General features: G+C 38.8%; 1 protein-coding gene across 1 annotated transcript; it reads left to right on the top strand.

Annotated features, from left to right (window-relative positions):
- The first annotated feature begins 719 nt into the window (after positions 1–719).
- NTS (neurotensin) lies at positions 720–15,096 on the top strand. The gene is made up of 4 exons (XM_075057800.1): positions 720–990; positions 5,108–5,169; positions 11,152–11,376; positions 13,436–15,096. The coding sequence occupies exons 1-4, from the start codon at positions 930–932 to the stop codon at positions 13,580–13,582; spliced, it is 495 nt and encodes a 164-aa protein (XP_074913901.1). The 5' UTR covers positions 720–929; the 3' UTR covers positions 13,583–15,096.
- The last annotated feature ends 1,240 nt before the right edge of the window (positions 15,097–16,336 follow it).

Below are 16,336 nucleotides of genomic sequence, written 5' to 3'. Positions count from 1 at the left end.
GCTGTTCGCGGAGCCCGGTCTTTGCTGGTCCTTGAGGAAAGCTACCTGTTGTAAAATTCAACCCGGAAAAGTACACGTGAAGGGAAACCAGAGCCGCCGGCGTAGGGCAAGCGCTCTGAGCGAGTAATGGGGACTCTCGCCGGGGCGGGTGTCACAATTTTTTGCGCATCTGTGAAAAACCTCTATCAAGTGACTTTCCCGTTATCTTCCTCCAGCTCACTCTCTCCCCCACAGGCGACTTTTTTTTTTTTATTTTCTTTTTTTCCTTTTCTTTTTTCTTTTTTTTTCTTTCTTTCTTTTTTTTCTGCTACCCATGCCCGATGTCCGTCCCCCCCCACCCATCCCCAGTTTAACACCCGTGTCCCTGCTCGGTAGGACACCCGTGACCCGTGTGTTATTCTCTCCCCGTATTTTTTTCCCCCAGGCTGCAGGTAGGACAAGGTAAAACAGAAGCCGGCGTTCCGCGGAGTGCCGCTACCGATTCCCCCCCCAAACCCAGGGAGCCGAGCAACTCCGCTAACTTTCCCCCCCCCCATTATTATTATTTAAATACTACTACTAATAAAGAATTATTTATGGGGACAGCTCCCTGGGGGGGGGGGGAACCGCCCGGCCCCGCCCCACCGGCGCGCGCCCCGCGGGGCTCCGCGTGCGTCAGGCGGCGAGTGGCGTCAGCGCTACCGGGCGGGGAGGGGGCACCCGGGGGGGGTGAGGGAGGGAACTTCATCAGGAGGCGATGGCGGCACCGCCGTGACATCACCCCGCGGCTTATATAGTTGGGGAAGGGTCCGGGTCCCCCCGTCTTGGTGCCAGCGAGCGTGCTGAGGGGGGCGCGGCGGGGGGGGGTCTCTGTGTCTGTCTGTCTGTCTGTCTCTCCGTCTCTCCCCAGGATTTATGGACTTTACTTTCTAGAGGGAGGCGCGGCAAGGATGAGAGCCCAGCTGGTGTGCGTGGTGCTGCTGGCTTTGGCCTCCTGCAGCCTCTGCTCAGGTAAGTCCCGTCCCCCCCCAGAGCGGGCTGAGCGCTGGCCGCCCGCCGCCCAAGTCCCGCGGACGCCCGGATCCGCGGAAAGGAGGTGAAGTCGTTTCGGGCCACCGCGACTCTTAGGCGGCGGTGCGCCGAGGAGCTGGCCCCGGGGAACGGGGTTTTGTAGGAGTCCCGTAACTTTCTGCCTTCGGAGGAACCGCTCCCCCGGGCAGCATCCTGCCATGGCGGTTAGCGGAGACTAGGCGTTGCAAAGATGAATCAGTGCAGACCGTCTGCCTGATTACGCTGCCGCGTTGGTGATTGATTGCATACCAGGTATTTCCAAACCGTCACGGCAATTGTAGTTTCCGCAACTCGCGTGCGTGGCTGCCGTGATCCCAATCAACACGGGTATAAATGCGCTTTAGTCACTTTTTACTGACAGAAGTGCAATTTTTGTATTCGGGGGGAAAAAGTGCTAGCATCTGATCTGAAATTACGACCAAAAAATGCTGAATCAGGTGGAGGGCACACAATAGGAAGGTTAAATGTAAGCGCATTTCTGCTCCAAGAGGACCATACATTAAAATGCATTGCCTGCTCCTTTGCAAAATGACACAGCTAAGTGTGTGTCATTTATGCCCTAAGTTTATGACCAAAAATAGGTATGGTGGCGATGAGACAGGTGTACGCACACAAACATGAAGCAGAATGGGCTTCAAAATCCAATCTTGACTAACTTGCAAATTACTTGAATTTTTAACGCCACAAAATTTACAGAGTAAATCTACAAGTAGCTTCATTTATTCACCTTCTGTATTCAGCAGGACTCAGAATTCCTAATTCTCACTTTAGATGAAAGTTTCCAATTTGTATTCCCCTGCAGAAGAAAAATGTAGAACACGTAATACCTGCAATTTATCACAGTTTAAACATAGTCATTTTGTATATCATAGAGAACTGGTAATCTTAGTGACAAGGTTTAATATTTCCTATTTTCTCCCTGTATATTTGAAGCTTTTTAAACAAATACTTGGCTAGTATTTTCAGTGAGGCAGTTTCAAATTCAACTGTTTGTAGAGCCTGAATGAAAGCCCATTAAAGTAAAAAACTTCAGTGGAAATTAAAATAGGCTTATTAAAAAAAAAAAAAACAGAAACAAAATTGTATGTGTTAACTGACATAATGGTTTATTTCATTGAAAATTTGAAATTATATTTAAATGAGAGATGCCATGGAGAAGCTTGTGTGGAGGGGCCAAATCAGTTTGAACTACTATGGACAGTTAATGTCATAAAGAAAACAATCATTCATTTTACTTTTCTTTTGAAAATGTTTGCCCTCAGGGGAAAGTGTGTACCTGTAGATTGTAACTGTTCCTGTAGAACATGAATATCTGAATAGAAGCTATATTTCTTGTCAATAAGAAGTGAATCAAGAGGACATCAAACTGTGTGAATGTCCTGATTTGAACAATAATGTGTAACCAGACTTTTTATACACTGCTTTCTGAGAGTCTGCTCTTTTTATGCTTTTATTCCTCATCTGTCTCTTTCATTCCTGAATTACCTGGACGTGCTCCCTTCTCCTCCTCCAAGCCTTGCTTTATTCTTCACTCGAGGAAACTTGACCAGCCTCCTAAATAATATCCTCCAGACTTCTTTCCTCAATCAAAATGAGAAATAATAATATCTCAATACCTATTTATCTTCAACGTCTGCAGCTATCTTCCAGCCTCGATGGTGTGGAAGCTATCTTCCATCCTCTATAGAATCTAAAAACCAGGGGCTAACCAGACACCACAACCTTCATTGTCCTCAGCTGGTACAACCCAGGACATAAAAAATCATGATGCTGTCATGCATCTCACCCATTCACAGGAGCTGCTGCTATCATTAGTAGAAATTCAGCTGAGGTGATCCTGTGCTGCCGGCAGAACTTTGGCTAATGGTAAAACGGTTAAGAGATTAGGTAACACTGATAATGAGTAGCACTGAAAGGGCTGAAAGGCATTAAGTTGGAGATTAGTTGCTGGTGACTTGCTGTAATACTGATCTACAAACCAGTCTTATTGAATATTTTCAATAACAACTTCAATGCAAAAAGTAGGAATGAATGAATGAATGAATGTAGTGTGCTGGTAACGCAAAGGTGAACAGGAGCATCACTACAAAGGAAGATCGGCATAACGCCCAGAAGTGTTTGATGACCTGAATAATAGAAAAGAGCAGCAGTGCAACAGTACAAAATGCAGCAGCTTAGGAAATAACAGAAGTTCCTATTAAAAGCTCCTTTTAACAGAAGCACAGCTGTTGGAGACGTCTGAGGAGATAAAAGACTTGGTCATATTATTTGACCTAATTTTTTTTAATGAGATACTAAAGTTTTTCAGCCATGAAAGACAAACAAAATGAAAAAATGTGTAAGAGAGCTACTTTCTGTAGCTAATGGTAAGCATTAAGGTGGTTAAGTACTGAGGCTTCTGATCCAAACTGTACTATGCTGTGCTGCCTTGAGATCACATCAGGCACAGAGGAGGGCTGCTCTGATGGGCTGGGGAATACAAGGCTATTACAAGAGAGGAGACTAGATGAGAGTCTAATAGCTCTGGGCATAGCCTTTCAATGAAGTATTTATGGGATTTCCAGGGGAATGGTTTGTGTCCAAAAGGCACAGTGAGCTTGCATTTGTTTGCTAATCACTCTGTAAGCACACCCTAAAAATCTAAGCTGGGAAGGGCTGTGATTGCTCTCAAAAAATACATGAGTTTGGTAAATATTACAAATAGAAATGTATAATTTATAGTGAAGGAAGTTATATACAAACCATTAATAAATTTGTAACTAGAAATAAATTAGGCTTGAAATTAGAAGACGGTGACTAACCATGGATAGTTTGGAAGAATGCCCCAGAGAAGAAACATAGTGGTGGTGGTGGTGAGATCTTGTTACTAAGATTGAACATGATTGATTTTTAAGAGCATTATAATGGTTGGTTTCCTGTGCTAGCAGAAATCTGTGACTGATTAGCACATATTTGTATAAAGGGTCCCTTACAGTCTCGTGTTCTGTGAATGGTAGTGACAACCTGGTGATGATCCCTGAAGTGAAGGCATAGGCAGAATCTATCCACAGATTCTGTGGTAGGGTGTTACATACCGACAGCATTGATCATTTTAATGGAAGTAAGATATCACTTATATGAATATGGTGTAGATTTTTGTTTAGTTTGGTTTTAAATATAAGTAACCATATTGTTTGGCTCTGGACTGCTGGTATTCCAGGAAAGCTAAAAGCCGTGTGGAACTTTATTTCACCTGAAGACTTAACTGATTTCTGTATACATCTCATCTTTGAGCTGTGATTGCTGCTACATTTTCAAGACATCAGATTTTTCCTTGTCATTCTGTGCAGCACAAAGCAGAAAAGTTTGTGGGTGTTTTCTCTTTCTACAGCAATTTTTACCCTATTCACCAAATCACAGGTCTTGCAAGTCTGCTGAGCTATCAAAGGTCAATTAAATTAGTAAAGAAAATCCTAAGACTTTCAGTCAGAATACTTTCTTTTGGTATATGTATTGTCAAGAGCTTGTATCACAAACTGGTCAAGCTCAATTCCCTCATATCAGTAAAAATACTCGTAATTTAACCAAGAATAATCAAGACTAAATCTTGTCAAGTAATCATAACTGCCATTCACCTAAATACTTAGCTGCTACTTAAATAAATATTGTTTGAAAATAAATATCCAAAATCTTCCAAAGTAAGCAGAGGTGACAAATAGTGATTATGAAAATCATACTGATTTTGAATGAAGAATCTTGCAGCAGTGTTGTTTACTGAAAGGGCTGCAGATTAGTGGGCCTGTCTAGCAGTGAACTGAGATTAATGAATCATTTCATTCACTTCAATAAGCTTGATCATGCTTTAAAAAGGTAGTAAGTATCCATTTTAACATAATGTTGCTGTTACCTGAAGACTCCTTACAGTCTCTCTAGATCACTTTGCTGTGTTCTTAAGTTGCTTTTTTTCATGTTTGTTTGTTTTTCAGAATTCATTGATATATCTAAATTCTGTATGCTGAATTGAAATGTCCATGATTTATGATGAAACAATAAGCATATGTTTCTGGTTTATTCCCAGATTCAGAAGAGGAAATGAAAGCGTTAGAAGCAGATTTATTGACCAATATGTACACATCAAAGGTAATTATTTTTCCTCTTTTAGTTGATAGGTAGGGAGCAAATGAATTCTCATTACAAACCCAGAAGTCTTTGCACAAAGTAATAACCTACGGTCTAGACCGAAAAGTTCAGTGCTAGACATTACTTTGGTGCAAGATTTTCTCCAGTTCAAAGGAAATTTAAAGGTGTTGATGTGACACACTAAAAGTGCTCCTTGCTTGTAACACTGGTACTTTCATTAAACTGTCAAAACTGTGTTATGTGCAGAGATGTAAATTTATATGAGGAAATGTGTTTCCAATAGGATTATGCCTGATGAAAGCTAAATTAACCTTGAGTCAAATCCGTAAGTGCTATTTTTATGCAGAACTTTTCCTATATGCATATAGAAATAAGAAAGTCATAAAGCAAAAACTGTTAATAGATATGCTGATTTTGATTTAGGAATTCAATCATAGTGTTAGTACAGGAACATGGGGACATGACTGTGAAAATATTAAGCTGATAAATGACACTTCCTTGGCAAGTTGCCAGACTGTGAGCAATGTACATGTTATTTAATAAAAATAGACAAAATTTCAGTTCCAATCTCATACTGGTAAGGTGAAGCAGCAAGTGTTGCACATATGTATTGAACAGGCTGATAGAAAAACACTTTCTCAACACTGCTATTTACCATGAATGATCTAAGAAATATATATGTCCAATATTTCTTCAGCAACATACTAAAGAACAAACCCTGAAACAAATGCCATGGGCTTAAGGTTGAATGTTTTAATTCTTTGTTCTAATGAAGCTCAAGTGGTGCTTAAATTCAATGGAAATTAAAATGATGAGTGAAATATTTCCCCCAAAAAAGAATTTCATAAGCCATTGACTAGTTGAAGGTTAAGGACAAAACCAGCCTTGAAGACTTCTGTATTTACTGTATTTGCTTATATGTGAGCTATTTCACAGGATCCTTTGAATAGACTAGAATAAGAAATGAAGCCAGAAAATACATTGTTTTGATCTGGTCTGCCAGTTCGTAGGTTCCCATGTTCTTTACTGGCATGGTAATTAACCCTAGGTGTGGAATAAACCTGTTTGCCACTCGCTTTTCTAAGGTACAGAAAGATTTAATAGATATTCTTTTCCTGAGATGAATTTAAATGTAGGAGGCTGACAAAAATAGTTCATTCTCTGTGTGACAAAGCATAGTATGCCCTGGGAGGAAACCCTGCAGCTATTGGTATTTCTGCTACTGACTTTAGTGGGACTGTGAACCTAACTGCCACTTCCATCTTTTCCTCCCTCTCAGCACAGAGCACAGTCTCAGGTAACTAAAAATGCACAAATAGAGTGCACCAGTTGATAGGTAATGATTTTTGCCATAATACTCTTATATGTTGTTTTACATCATGTAGCTTACTATTCAGTTTTCCTTATGGTATATACTGTAAGTCAAGTGACACCTGAAGTTGACAGAAGCAGTAGATGCATGGTGGAGACTTTGCTTTATTTCTACATTATACTGCCTTAAATTGCCATCTAAAATTCATTACTGAAATGACAAATTCTGTTGTTCTCTGTTAGCTTTTAACCCTCATTAGAACAAAAGTATGGTTCTGGTGTCAGAGACAAATTTGAGGATGATATGTGTAATAACTGTCTTGTATTGTGCCTGAGATCTGGTTCCAGTTGAGGGCAATTACTGTTAAATTGCATTAACCGTCTTTGACACTGACTTGGTAATAAGCAGCAAGGGAAAGCTCATATCTAAAAATGCAGCAAAGTGGATTATCACTTGTGGTTCTAGTGTTTGACAGAAAAAATCTTCCTAAGTAGGCACTTGTGAAGTAGAGTATCAAGTCTATAGCTAGGAGTTAAGCACACACCTTTTGCAACATTCTGTCCAGCATCTATTGGCCCTTTTCAAACTGCTCTTTGAAGTCATCTATATGCTGAATCACTCTCTGTCTTTAAAGAAGTATGTCCATGCTTATTACAACCTGTCTTCAACATTTTATACAGTTTATCCCCTTCCCTGCTGTTACATCTCAAAGAAGATACAGGGATCACCCGAGTCCCTAAAATGCTTTATTTGTCTTTCCTCTAAGATAAAATCCAAAGAGCCATTTGGAAGATCTGGGAAGACAACACAACCTGAAGTGTCACAAATACACAGACAGTTATCTGCTGTCTCTCTTTTGTATCAAATAGATAGCTCTATTCCCAGCTTCCGAAATGCTTGCCTGAAACCACCACTTGCATGAGGAATGTCCTGAACTCAAACAAGATTTGAGATGTCGTTAGTTAAAGAAAAAGAAAAAAAAAGGGTTTCCTTGAAGAATATAACATCACTAGCATATACTCCACCTTTGGGATCCCCACTCACATTAATTTTCCGAAGTCTTGGACCCTCTGAGCTTCCTACTGTTCTAGGATGCCTGTTGCTGACTGTATGTGCCCAGGCAGTTCAGCCTCCTTGTCAGAGGCAGACGAGGTTCCAGCTGCCTGGGAGTTACTGACTTCCTGACTCAGTCGTCACATAAAAGTTCATTACATTTACAGGCATCAGTCTATACCATGGAAGAACTTCTGCTGTAACAGAACTCAATACCATATCTGCTTAAAGACTGAGAGTATTTTTATTATTTCTGCAGTTACATTCTGAACAAAATTCAACTACTGTTCGGAAAAGGAACCGTAGAGATCCTACATCACCTCAGGTTTTACTTGGGTCTGAATTTATTTTTCATCTGCTTTCACTAGATAAAGACAAGAATATAAAAAGCAGAGAATTGAACTTTCTTTTTCTAAAAAAAAAAAAAAAAAGTAGCATTCAGAAGGTATGCATTATAATGGAAGAAGTTATCTTAAACTATCAGGGGTATCATTCAACCAGAAATGGAAAGAAAAAGATACCATGTAAGTTACAAACTTGGGATTCTCTTTAACCTTTCATAGGACAAGCCTGTTGTCAAAGAATGAAATATTCTCAAGCTCCTTTCAGTTTCTTAGATATTTTAAAATTCTCTTTCAAGATATATGAGGTGTGCGAAACCATGTATCTGAGTCTTACTTCAGAAGCAAGTTCAACAGTGGAAATGCATACATCATACTCACTTCAACATTAATAACTTTTAAATTCTAACTCATACTGCAGTGTCTTTTGTTCCTTCAGATCACTCCCAGATATTTTTCAAGTTAATCTTAAAAAAATTCGTTCCATCTTGGCAGGTACGGGTTCCTCGATCTCTTGTGTAGGTGTTTTCCAAAACATGTCTTGAGCAACTGTAGTTGGTATTGCTTAGACCTCTGTGGAAAATATATCACACATTGGAAATGTACCTGAACATTTGGGTTATGGTCATCTTAAACTGTATTTTCACACATTCGTTTAGGATAACTGCCTCAGAGATTTCCCATAACCTATAAAACAAAGCTGTCTGATTGTAATGCTTGCTGTAATAGTGGAGTAGAGAAGTAACATGACTGCTCTGTTCAGTGACTGGACATGACCTGGAGAGCTCCATGTTCAGTTAAAAAACAAATTTCACTCTTGACTGAAGTTCTTAATGTTTTATAGTCTCATTCTATGAACTGGCAGCAGTATAAGTCAGAAGCAGATGTACCCAAGTAAAAATACTTGGAGGTGATATATGTGTGGTATTAATAGGAATTAGACTCCCTTAACAAATGTTTGCAGACAGGACTACAAAAATTTTTTCTCCTACCCTCATAAGTAGCAGCTAAGACCAATTTCACTTAATGAAGTCTGCAGTTTAAGTATTTTACTAATAATACAGAGGAAAGTTCCTTTAAACATAGGCATGCATCAGGCTAACATGAAATAGTAACTTTAGATCAAAAAGATTCTATAAATTATGCAAGAAGGCATAAGAAATTTCCCTCTCCTCTTCTCTTCTGTTCCCATTCAGTGGAATATTTTAGTTTTTCTTAACTCAGAACTCTCACTTGCTCATGTAGCATTGCCCCTAGATTTTATTCTTCATTGCAATTTAGCTACTGTAGTTGCTAGCTCACATTTCTTTCATATACCCAGGAGAAAGAAGTGTGCTGCCAAAGCCTCCTCATTTGTCATGGAAAGTTCTGTATTTTTATATTGCTCAAATATTTTAAAAGAGACCAAAGAAGGTTTTGAAATTGCAGTGGACAGTTGCTCTTTTTGCTAGTTTAACTTCTGTTAATTAATTTAGACATTCTGCAAAGCAGTTAAGTTTTGTTTTGAACCTGTCACATCTTTTCAAATAATTCAACAGACTAATTAAGGCACCTAGATGGGACAACAGATGAGCTCCAAGTAAACAATGCAGAACCAATTTCAAGCTTCTGAATAAGATACAAGATTTGTTTTCTTCTTAGCCTCAAAACAAAATACTTTTTTTTTTTCCTTGAGCCCTGTCAGGAATCTGAGAACACATGGTGGTTTTATTAAAGGGCTAAATTATTCTCATTTTGACAGGGATGCACATACCAGATGTATATTGGAGTAATGATTATGGCCAAAAGAGAATTTTTTGTAACTAATGCTAATCGTGATGCCAGCTTTTCTTGTTTCTTCCTCACTCCTCTCCATTTTCTTTCCTTTCCCTCAAAAAATAGTGAAGTGTGGTGAATATGCATAAATCTTGCGTACAGTGTCCCTTTGTTAGGAAGGTGCTTTAAAGAAACAACAGATTATGTGATTACCTAATGCTCAGCTAAGTAGGCACTGCATCCACACTCTTAATTAATGCTGTCAGTATGTGAAAGGCAATGTCTGTGTTAATGTAATAACTATATTTAACTTTGCACATCCAGGAAAAGAAGCAACTACATTTCAGTTCATAGGTCAACTGTAATCTTAACGTGCACAGCAAGGAAGCCCTTGCTAGTAATAAATAGGAATTTGCTATTTGGCTTTTGATTGGAGATTGCTGTGTCACCAGTTCTAGTTTAAGGACACTAATTTCTATACTCACCACTGAAAGGAATACAATTTGAAAGAAGTAATTAATAGTGGGAGAACCAAGAAAGTGGCAAGACGTGAAAAGCAGTGAGTGAGGTAGGAATTAGGTTTTTCACTTACTTTTTTCTATTGACAATCAAAACGCAAGAAGACTACTGCCACAACTGCTTGGAAAGAACAGTACCAGTAGTAAAGTAAAGGTTATTTTCCTCAACATATTTTAAAAGCTTGTAAAAGTTAAATAGCTCCTAAATCATGCAAGATACTGGAACAAGCAAAATTTGAGACAACCCATGGTGAAATTTCTCTATTTCTGTCTTCCTGTAACATCTCCGAACAGGTTCATTGTGGACCACCTAAATACAGTTGGTCTGAGTTTTTCAGTCCAGTTACCAAATCAGGGATATATTGCACAGCTCTGTTTCATCTTTGCTCCATCTTCATCTAAGCCTGTAGATCGATTCACATCTCCCAGGCTCATGACTCTCCAGCATCCAAAACTCCTGGGGCTTACAGATTCCATAACTTCAGACCCAGCCTCATCAGACAGCTTGCCCTGAAGCAGGGACTCCGTTCCTTTTCTCAGGGAATTTTGAAATGACTGGTATTTGTTCTGAACTGGAGAGGAGCGTCTAGTTAACCACAGGCATCCACCTTGGATTCTAGCACTGGGAATTTATCCAGTGGGTTTGACTCATTGTCCTGATTTACACCTGTGAATTTATATTATATTAATTTCCATCTGTGTTTTTGTTTGCACCTGTGCAGAATGACTATGAAATGCTACCATTCTGGTTTGGTAGCAGTTTAGTTTTTCATCATGTATATCTACCTGGGGGGTAAGGCTGTGGGGGAGCAGACTTGGTGTGTTTAGTAAATGAGTTGTCCTAATTTCAGCACTCTCTAATTATTGTCTAAAAGTTGAGCAGAGGAAAAGTACTTCAAACACACAAACTTGTTCCTACCGAAACGTTTGAATGTCACACATTATCACTAAAAAACAAAACAAAAATAGCAACATGTTAAATAGTGGGTATTTGTATTTTCAGATTAACAGAGCAAAACTTCCTTACTGGAAAATGACCCTGCTAAATGTCTGCAATCTGCTCAACAACATGAACAACCAAGTGGGGGAAACAGTAGAAGTAGATGAAGAGGATCTGGTTTCAGGAAGACAGTTTCCTACTGCTCTGGATGGCTTCAGCTTGGAAGCAATGCTGACAGTATATCAACTCCAAAAAGTCTGCCACAGCAGAGCCTTTCAGCATTGGGAGGTAAAACAAACTGTCACAAATGCATGTATCAACTGCTGTTAAATTCTCAGGCTCTGTTCGTAGTGATGTTTTAAAATCCATGTCTAGATGACCCCTGTCACATTGCCTGAGCTTTCCTTCCCTTTTTTATATTCTCTAATACCTCTAATATGCCTCTTATTGAAACAGTTGTGAATTAATATAGTTTGTGATGAGCTGAGTGTCTGGTTTTTATAATGACCCATGGATAAATGAGAACTATTCTTAACTACATACTTTCTCCACTCTTTGTGGCCATTCCAAGGAACCAAACACATGAAAGTGAGCTCTATGCCAGAACACAAAATTAGTATCTGCTTCACAGACATGAAGTTGCTGCAGATTTATTGAGGCATAACTAAATATAGGCAGAGTTCCTGAAAACCTTTTCAAGGCCCTATGGCAAACTGGATTCAAAATGCATAGACACATGCCCATGTGTACATGTAATTTTACCAGGTACTCTGGGCTTCTTCTCATTGCTAGGAAACCGGTAGCAAGGGAACTCTTGCTTCCCCACACCTAAAGAGGGCCCTGGAAGTTGACATGATTGTATGAGGTTTGCTGCTCTTAAATAGTGATTGCTTATAGTCTATTTGTGATATTTATCTTAGTGCAATGATCACACAGAGGCACTCTGGGCACAATCCACTTGTGTTGTTACATATTACACTAAAAGCTGCTTTGCACAGTGAAAAAAGATATCTCAGCATCACTACCCACTTTCCAGTAAACCCAGTTTCTTCAGGTATCACAGGTTCGTGGACAGTCTGGCTGAACCTTGATCTTCTTTTGTTAGCTGAATCACAGCCCTGTATTTGCAGGCTTATTCTCAATCCTTTCTATTAGCTGGGATGGTCCATACAAAGACTGCAACATCTTTGAGACCCAGAATTTTCTGAGGACTCTGTCCAGCAGTACGTTTATTGCTGAAAAGGAGCTACTATAGAACTGACTCTGTGCAGTAGCCCATATGACTTAATCACAGTTTCTTACTTTGCAGTTGCATCAGCTCTTGTGGTGGTTGGGAATCATCACTCCTAGCAGTATTGCATGTGAAATTGAAATAAAATATTCCTCTTTCAGCTTAGGAAGTGCAGAGTTTTACAAGACACAAGAAAAGACGAAGGGATAGAGCCATAGGGAGAAGAATTGAAGAAGGCTTGAAATAAACAATTTGTGTAATGAAAGAAGTTCTTGTGATCTTATACATCCAGGATTGACTCCAAAGACTGTTGAAACCATGAGAGTCTTTCCATTCATTTCAATAGAATTTAGATGAGCACTCATTTATTAAGTAATTAAGTGAGTAACAGACTTTGATTGCTTAGGGAAATACTGAGGTGAGTATAAAAATGTTTTCAGTTTAATGCCTTTCAGCCAGACAGTAGGACTGTAATTGACCATGGAAGAACATGGTGAGAGAATGGATGAAATCTTAACAGATAAAGCAAGAACATATCTGAACAAAATACTTTAAAAACTCCAAGTAAAACTCAAAACACAGTTATATAAGAGATTTTGATTGACAAAATTTTGGCTTTCTTGTGCTTTATTTCATTTCTTATTTGTTTATTACACATGTTGATTTTTTAGCTGTAGGAAGTTGCAGATAAAAATACTGCTCAAAAGCTGAAACCAGCAAGCAGTGGGTGTTTTAGGAGGTGTTTAGCCTAAAGGAGTGATTACAGAGTGACAATCATTAGGAAGTTTTCAGACAATTTGAGTTTCAGCCCAAGGAGGACATATATACCAGTTTTTCTCTCTAGTGAAAACCAATGATCTCATTTGATTCAATGGAATTTAAATATCGCCTCTGTAGGATTCAGCTCATCTTCAGCCTGATCTTAGTTTTGTGTCTTGAGTTTTGGGCTTTTTTGTTTTTCTTCATTTTTTTTTTTTAAATCCTCAACTATTATGGTAAAGGTTTTTTGTTCGTGGCAGATGTTAAAATAAAGTTTTATAAAACTTTCTAGGAATTGATAATCTTCATTACAAAAAAAAAAGCTGATAACGTTGTGTCTCTTCTTGCATCTTACAGTTACTTCAGCAAGATGCTTTTGATCTAGAGAACTCAAGCCAAGACAAGGAAATAATGAAAAGAAAAAATCCCTATATTCTGAAACGGCAGCTACATGTGAACAAAGCTAGAAGACCATACATACTCAAGAGAAGTTCATATTACTGATGCAGCAGAAGAAAACAATGTATATTTAGTTTATAGGTAACTGTGCGTTATGGTTATCTTATTTAAATCTAAAATCATACTTGTGTGAAAATATACTATGGAAAATCATCAAGATGATAACATAACTGTGTCTTTTTTGCAATTGCTGTTTCTTGATTGTGATTTTTTCCTACTTGAGATTAATTGGACCAATACATTTGCAAATAAATCTAGTTTCTAAGCATGATGTATTGTACAAAACTGAGATTTCAACATATTTCCGACAATATTGTAGTCTTTTCCTATTTTATAAAGCACACCAACATACACCAAGCAAATTGATATTGTCCATAAACCCTACTGAGAATCTTACAATTTCTTAATGCAACACCTCAAAAATATATGCTTGCAGATTTTTGTATAATACACTCTTCAGAACTGCCACATTTTATACGTTGGCCAGTTTAATTTATTAGGGATTAGGTCTAAGGAAGGAAGGAAATACTATCAGCTAACTATTAAACGGCAATTTTGAATTGCCTGCTTGTAAAAAAATTTTAAGTTCTTGACTCCTAACTTGCCAATGAAGAGTCATAACTTAAGAGAACAGTACATAAATGAGACTTTAACAAAGTACGCTAGTGAGAACAAACCCAGATGTGCTTCAGAGTCTTGTGTATCACCGAGTAAATAAGGAAAACAGTTTATTAAATCAGTAAAAGAATTTACAGTGTTTACCTAATCTATGAACGCTCAGGAAAAAAAAATAAAGACAAAAATAAAAGCTTATTCATGCTCCTGTGCTGTCACTGTTAAAGTCAAAATACTAACCTGGTTATATGAGAAACTTGGGAGAAATATTTGAAAGAAGAATTAAAGTTAGAACACTTTAAACTTAAAAGGCATTTCCTTTCCCTCCTGCAAATTTGTAATAACAACAAGCAGTTTCAGGGGTTAAAGTCAGTCTTGGAAGCTGACGGAGAGGGAAGCTTCCACCACAGAAAATACTGACTTCAAGCCGTGAGGAGTCAAGTGCCACCTGAAGCGTACACATTTTCCAGCTTTGTGTCTGTGAAGTGTACATGGGACTCAGGATCTCAATGATCCTGGGTTCCAGGCTGGAGGAAAACAGTCTGAAAGAACTGGGGGTCACAACAACAGTCAAAATAGAGGGATAGTCCAAGACCCATGAAGCCTGGATGCTCAGACCCAGAGGCAAAAAATGGGACAGATGCTGCTTTTGAAAACCTACCTGTTTTCTGTTTGAGGTATTTCCTCAGAGCAATGCTGTTCCGAGAAACTGCCAGAAAAAAACACTCAGAGAACTTCCAAATCCTCTCACAGGTCAGATTTTCTGTCAATTATTAAACATACACAGGGATGTGCATGGAAAAAACATACCCATACCAATGGTTATACCAAGTTTGTTACATGAGGAGGGATGGTTTTTTACAGTAAAATGTGTTTTCACTGCATTAAAGCTAATTATATTTCCTTTTCTCACTGTAAATGTTATTTATCAGTTTATTTGAATAAATAGCCACTAAATGCATGCACTCGCAAGATATAACAGCATACATTAATTACTATAATAATCGTTATGACTTGAATACAGCAAAGCACTTAAGGACATTTGGTCTCAGTGTTTTAAATGCATAATGCACTTAAGGGCTTTGCTTGAATAAGGTTCTAGTAGATTCATACCCTTTATTTTTTTATGAAGCTGTCGCAGAATTAGACTGGAGACACAGTATGCTCTCAGGTGGCTAAGAAAGATCACTCTTTTCCAACATACTTACAAGCTCCCTAGTCCTATTATGAACACTTTAAATTCTAAATTACCTTTTGGTAATAACAAAGCAGAACAGAGTTTGTCCCAAAATTCACTGCTAGCAATGTATGAGGAAAAAAGAAAAGAAATTTCAAATCACTATGTCATGGGAACACAGAAGAATAAGACAAAAAGAAATAGGTTGCCATGATATTTTTCTCTTGTGTTCAGTTTAAGAGTGTAAGAGTTAAAAAAAAAGTAGGGTAAGGTAACGTGGTTGTCATCTGATAGAGAATGTTAACATTTTAAAGAAAAAAAGCACCCTTCCATGTTTCATTTTGGAGGTGATTTGGATATTCAGGGTGATGGCAGAGCACCTCAAATGATGATGATTAACTGTCCCACCTTCATCTTGTGCTCCACACTCAAGTGGGACTGACCCTGTGCCTGCATGCTTGTTCCTTGCAGTGCGGAGTTAACAGATGAGCCAGTCTGACTGGCTGAAAATGGCTTAAAATAACCCATTTCCTTGCAGCAGGCTGTGAATCCACACAGGGCCAGCTACTGTGTGTCACTGGAGGAGGCAGAGCTTGAAAGTACGGCAGGAGTTGTTCCCTTCGCCTCTGATGGAGGTGCGCAGGGAGCTGTCGGAGGAATGTCATCCAGCGTGACAGACAGTCCTAACTGGAGGAGGAAAATATATCCATAATTATAACACCCTCAGTAAAGATATAAAAGCCAATGCTGGCGTTTCAGCTTATTGGTCATCGGTGAAAAGCAAGCATAGCATCATTAAAATGATAGAAAAACCACTTACACCATACAATTAAGCCAGATACACAGAGCTGTTAAGGGATATTTTGATGTCTGGGGGACCCTTTTTTCCCTGAAATCTCTCACTTCTAGCTGTTGCTACCTCCTGATGACTTCACTGTTGTGAAGTTGCAGCTTTTCTTTAGCCCTCCTTTTCAGATGATGGCAGCAAAAAAAATAGGCAGGCTTAT

Source organism: Buteo buteo, chromosome 26 (assembly GCF_964188355.1).
Source record: "Buteo buteo chromosome 26, bButBut1.hap1.1, whole genome shotgun sequence".
Classification (NCBI taxonomy): domain Eukaryota; kingdom Metazoa; phylum Chordata; class Aves; order Accipitriformes; family Accipitridae; genus Buteo; species Buteo buteo.
This window is presented reverse-complemented; position numbering and strand designations above follow the sequence as displayed.

Coding starts and splice junctions, on each gene's coding strand:
- NTS (XM_075057800.1), top strand. CDS start 930: ATGAGAGCCCAGCTGGTGTGCGTGGTGCTGCTGGCTTTGGCCTCCTGC. Junction 991..5,107: donor CTCCTGCAGCCTCTGCTCAG/GTAAGTCCCGTC, acceptor GTTTATTCCCAG/ATTCAGAAGAGGAAATGAAA. Junction 11,377..13,435: donor GAGCCTTTCAGCATTGGGAG/GTAAAACAAACT, acceptor TGCATCTTACAG/TTACTTCAGCAAGATGCTTT.